At 43.9% G+C, this 5,944-nt stretch overlaps 1 protein-coding gene across 1 annotated transcript; it reads left to right on the top strand.

Moving 5' to 3' along the window:
- The first annotated feature begins 374 nt into the window (after window positions 1-374).
- LOC127095283 (uncharacterized) lies at window positions 375-1,550 on the top strand. The gene has a single exon (XM_051033993.1). It carries the CDS (start codon window positions 375-377, stop codon window positions 1,548-1,550), a length of 1,176 nt encoding a protein of 391 aa, XP_050889950.1.
- Window positions 1,551-5,944: the final 4,394 nt, after the last annotated feature.

The raw sequence follows: 5,944 nt of genomic DNA, 5'->3' as shown, positions 1-5,944 counted from the left end.
GCTCACCACAGATCTGGCTACGATCATAAGAGCCGAGACAGAACTTAAGTTTACTTGTACTTGAATTTGAATTGTTGATGTTTAAATCTTTTTGTATTCGAATCATGTGTACTTGAAGTTAAATCCTTTTGTATTCGAATTTGATTTTGATTAATGGAAGTTGTCATTTTGGGTCTCAATTATTACATGTCGTTCTTATATTCTAACATTGCTGAAATGAATAATAAAGATAACTAAGAGTTTTGCAAACAAATGCATCCATACATGCATTCAAACATTTTCAAAAAAAAAAGTCTCACTCCGCCTTTTCTTCCAATAGTTTCACGCTGAATTTTCAACACCAGTATAATACTCGCGCCAGAGCAAGACATATAATGGCTGAACAAGAACAAGAGAGCGCCCGAGTTAGAGCTGAACTAGATGAAATCAAGCGAGGCATGTCCCAGATGCGAGAGATGCTGCAAGCTTTGACCTTCAGGTTTGAGGTTCCACAAGCGACCGTTATTTCAGAGACCACGGGCCCAGCAGTGGAAGTCCCACCCCAGAGGACGTTACCCTCAACCCTTCCTCCATATGGGCTACCCTATGACTTCGTCCCCCGAGCGGAGGTGGTGCACAACATGGGGCAATCTGTCCAACAAGTTAAGCCATTACCAGTTTACACCGACGCACGTCCAGTCATCCATACTGTGGTTCCACCAGCCACCTACGCTACGCATGTTCCTCATTATGAAGATCAAAACCACATGTATCAGACTGTCGACTCAACGGTTGCTGGTGACGAAGTAAGGTTTGAGGATTTCAGAGAGGTAAAAGAGAACATGCAGCTCCTTGAGAAGAAGTTCCGAGATTTAGAAGGAGACCACGTCTTTGGATCTGCTGCCAAAGAAATGTGCCTTGTATCCGGTTTGGTGATTCCGGCCAAATTCAAAACTCCAGACTTCGACAAATACAAGGGGCATACTTGTCCAAAAAGCCATCTCATCATGTATTACCGCAAAATGGCTGCACACGTGGAAGACGACAAGCTGATGATCCATTGCTTTCAAGACAGTTTGAGTGGGGCTCCTTCCAAATGGTATCTAAGTCTGGATCAGAACAGGATCAGGTGTTTCCAAGACCTGTCAGATGCGTTCATAAAACATTACAAATACAATATGGACATGGCGCCTGACAGAAGACAGTTGCAAAGCATGTTCCAGCATGATAAGGAGTCCTTTAAAGAATATGCTCAAAGATGGAGGGAACTGGCTTCTCAGGTTGAACCACCTCTTGCTGAGAAAGAATTGGCCAAACTATTTATCGACACTGTCCAGCCTCAATTCTATGAGAAGATGGTTGGAAGTGCTTCTTTGGGATTCTCCGAGCTTGTTGCTATAGGAGCTCGCGTGGAATATGGTGTAAGGAATGGCAAACTGGCGGTTGTAGCTGGAACTTCAAGTGTTAATCCAAAGAAGTTCTCTGGAGGGTTTCCTAGAAAGAAGGAAGGGGAAACGAATGATGTGACTGATGGTCAAGGAAGAGCTCCTCCAAGAAGGAGACCACAATAATATCCACCTCAGCAGTATGTTCAACAACCAATTCCCTATCAGCAACCCATGTATCCCGTCCAGTATGCTCCGCAACCATACGTGGCTGCTGTGACACCTGTATTCAATCAACAGCCTGCTTAGGCTTATCAAGCGCCTCCAGCTTATCGACCAGCTCCAGTTCAACAACGTGCTGCGGCTCCGCCAGCTTATCAACAAGCACCAGCAGCTCCTGTTTATCAACAATCGAGAGCTCAAGCGCCGAGGCAGAATGCTCAAAACCAAAATAGGAGACAAGGGGAAAGGGCGACCTTCAATCCAATCCCAATGTCCTACACTGAGCTTTATCCCTCCTTGTTGCAAAAGGGGTTGGTAGTTCCCAGACCTATGGGACCTCCACCTGATCGTCTTCCTCCATGGTACAACCCTAATGCACACTGTCCTTTTCATGAGGGTGCCCCCGGGCATGACCTAGAGGGTTGCTACGCTCTAAAGCATAGGGTTCGGGAATTGATTGAGAGCAAGATCTTGTCTTTTAAGGACATGGGACCGAATGTGAAGAGCAATCCTCTTCCTCCCCATGGAGATCCTGCGGTGAACGCCATTGAAGATGCATCTACTGTTGTTATGGTTGAGAAGGTGGATGATGTAAAGACTCATTTGGCAGCATTCCATGCCCGATTGGTGGAAGCTGGCCTGGTTAATGTTGACCACGACAATTGTGAAAAGTATGCCACATACCCAAAGGGATGTCAGGTGGTACGGGACAACATTCAAGATTTGATGGATAAAGGAGTGCTTCAAATATCCAGTGTTGTGAAGAATGAAGATGTGTTGGTAATTGAACCTTGTTTCAATTTACCTGAACTAGTTGAAATCCCTTACTATAGCAGAAGGGTGGCGCCAGTGAATAGTAAACCGTCGCCTGTGGAAATATGTATGCCCACGCCTTTTCCCTACGAGAGCACCAAGGTTGTGCCTTAGAAATATGAGATTACTGTTGTGGATAAGGTTGTTGAAGGAAGTTCAGACGCTGAGGTGACAGAAGTTGTAAGTGAAGACGTCACCAATATTGCAGGAATGAGCAGAATGACCCGTAGTGGTCGAATCTATACGCCCGAATTCAATGTGACTCCTCAAAGGCCGACCAAGGAATCAACAGTTGCAGCTCCCACTAAAGAACCCGAAGTGGTCCAATCCGAAGATGCTGTTGAATTCTTGAAGTTAATCAAGAGAAGTGACTACAAAGTGGTGGATCAACTGCATCAAACACCATCTAAAATCTCTATTCTGTCTCTGTTATTGAGCTCCCAAGCCCATAGGGAGGCTTTGTTGAAGGTGCTTGCTCAAGCTCATGTAACACAAAGCATAACAGTAGACCAATTTGATGGAGTAGTTGCAAATATCACAGTCTGCAATACTTTGAGCTTCAGTGGAGAGGAATTACCTGAGGATGGACAAAATCACAATCGTGCTCTCCATATCTCAGTAAAATGCAAAGATGATGCTTTGGAAAGAGTTTTGGTTGATATCGGATCTTCTCTGAATATTATGCCAAAGAGAACACTCGCCAAGTTATCTTATCAAGGACCAGCTATGAAGCCTAGTGCCTTGGTAGTGAAAGCTTTTGATGGTTCCAGGAGAACCGTGATTGGAGAGGTTGAATTGCCCATATTGATTAGCCCTCACGTATTCCCGATTAATTTCTAAGTCATGGATATTAATCCAGCATATAGTTGCTTATTGGGACGTCCCTGGATTCATGTTGCAGGGGCAGTTACCTCCACCTTGCATCAGAAAATGAAGTTTGTAGTGGACAATCAATTAATCATCATTTCTGGAGAGGAGGACTTTGTGGTCAGTCACCTTTCATCCTTCAGATACATTGAGGCTGATGAGGACGCTTTGGAAACTTCTTTCCAAGCTCTTGAAATAGCCAATGCCACTTTTGTGGAAATGAAGGACCCTGTTGGGAAATCTTGTTCCTCTTTCGCGTCTCTGAAAAGCGCAAAGTCTAGTATTGAAGGAGGAAACCCTGAAGGTTGGGGTCAACTTATTGATATGCGTGAGAAGCATGATCGCTTTGGTCTGGGATATGTGCCTTCCGCTGCGAAAGGAGCCCGAGTCCCTACAAAGGACAACACCCGAAGCATCCAGGAAGTATTCCTCAGCACAGGATTCATCCATGGAGATCAGGTCAATGCAATTGAAGATAGCACCGAAAGTGAAGACGAGCCATGTTTGGTTTACCGGTGTGAGACAACTTTGAACAACTGGAAGGCGGTTGAGATCCCCGATATTTTTCCTTTGTCAAAGTAATAATTGTTGTTTTTTTTCCTTTCAAATCCTTAGCTCTGCCCAAGGCTAATGGATCATGTTGTAGGGCCCCTTTTCATTTTCAAATAATCATTATCAATGAATGAAAGGCATTTTGTTAAATTCTTCTTATTCATTTATTTTGCTTTCTCTTAAGAAAATGGCAATCTTTTCAAAAACAAAAACACTCTTCATTTATGCATCTTTTATTTTTACTTTTCTAAAAATCAATCATTCAAACATGCAGAATAAACGATAACCCCGTTGAATCCAATGACTTTACTACCTCTCATAACTTTGACTCCACTATCTACCAAGCGGAAGAGGAGGGTGAAGAAGATTGTTACATCCCCGACGAACTGGCAAGGCTGCTCGAGCACGAGTCCAAAGCCCTTCAGCCACATGAAGAACCGGTGGAAACAATCAACCTTGGCACAGAGGAAGAGAAGAAAGAAGTCAAAATCGGCACCACGCTTGAAGCAAGCATCAAAGAGAGATTGGTTAAGCTGCTACAAGAATATGTGGATGTATTTGCATGGTCATACCAGGATATGCCAGGTCTAGACACCGACATCGTTGAGCACAAGCTCCCACTTCAGCCAGAATGCCCGCCAGTAAAACAAAAGCTCCGAAGAACAAGACCAGATATGGCTCTGAAGATTCGTGAAGAAGTCAAACGACAATTTGACGATGGTTTTCTCGCAGTGGAGAAGTACCCACAATGGGTAGCTAATATTGTATCGGTGCCTAAAAAGGATGGAAAGGTGAGGATGTGTGTTGACTATAGGGATCTGAACAAAGCTAGCCCAAAGGACGATTTCCCTCTACCACACATTGATACTTTGGTAGACAATACTGCAAGTTTCGCTGTATTCTCCTTTATAGATGGTTTTTCTGGATACAATCAAATCAAGATGGCTCCAGATGACATGGAGAAGACCACTTTTATTACCCCTTGGGGCACTTTTTGCTATAAGGTAATGCCTTTCGGTCTCAAAAATGCTGGGGCAACTTACCAAAGAGCTATGGTCACTCTCTTCCATGATATGATGCACAAGGAGATAGAGGTCTTCGTTGACGACATGATTGCTAAATCTCAGAATGAAGAAGATCATATGAACCATCTGAAAAAGCTGTTTGAACGCCTCAGAAAGTTTAGATTACGATTAAACCCTGTAAAATGCACATTTGGTGTCCGTTCAGGGAAGTTGCTTGGTTTCATTGTTAGTCAACGAGGAATTGAGGTAGACCCTGACAAGGTCCGAGCTATACAAGAAATGCCTGCTCCACGCACTGAGCGAGAAGTCAGAGGTTTCCTTGGACGTTTGAATTACATCTCAAGGTTTATCTCACACATGACGGCCACGTGTGAGCCTATCTTCAAATTACTTCGAAAGGATCAAGCTGTTGAATGGAATTCTGATTGTCAAAGTGCTTTTGAGAAAATCCGTCAATACTTGCAAGAGCCTCCTATTCTGATTCCACCTGTCCCAGGAAAGCCATTAATCATGTATATGACTGTGCTTGAAGGATCAATGGGATGCGTGTTGGGGCAACATGACGAAACTGGTCGGAAAGAACATGCTATTTACTATCTGAGTAAAAAGTTTACCGATTGTGAAAGTCGATATTCACTTTTGGAGAAAACTTGTTGTGCGCTAGCATGGGCCACTCGTCGTTTGAGGCAGTACATGATTTGCCATACTACTTTGTTGATCTCGAAGATGGATCCAATAAAGTATATCTTTGAGAAACCTGCCTTGACTGGAAGACTTGCCCATTGGCAAATGCTTTTGTCAGAGTACGACATCCAGTACGTAACCCAGAAGGCAATCAAGGGAAGTGTGTTAGCAGAGTATCTTGCTCACCAACCAGTTGAAGACTATCAGCCATTGAAGTTTGATTTCCCCGATGAGGATATAATGGTGGTAAAGGATTGTGAGATCCCAGGCCTAGATGAAGGACCAGAACCAGGGTCTCGATGGAAGCTCGCGTTCGATGGTTCTTCCAATTACAGTGGTCATGGTGTGGGAGCTGTTTTGATGAATCCAAATGGTGGCTTTACCCCTTTCACAGCAAGGTTGTGTTTTGATTGTACG

The sequence above is a fragment of the Lathyrus oleraceus genome, chromosome 6, assembly GCF_024323335.1.
Source record: "Lathyrus oleraceus cultivar Zhongwan6 chromosome 6, CAAS_Psat_ZW6_1.0, whole genome shotgun sequence".
In the NCBI taxonomy this organism is placed as follows: Eukaryota; Viridiplantae; Streptophyta; class Magnoliopsida; order Fabales; family Fabaceae; genus Lathyrus; species Lathyrus oleraceus.
The sequence above is the reverse complement of the archived record's forward strand: the minus strand, read 5'-3'. Positions and strand labels throughout refer to the sequence as shown.

Coding starts and splice junctions, on each gene's coding strand:
- LOC127095283 (XM_051033993.1), top strand. CDS start 375: ATGGCTGAACAAGAACAAGAGAGCGCCCGAGTTAGAGCTGAACTAGAT.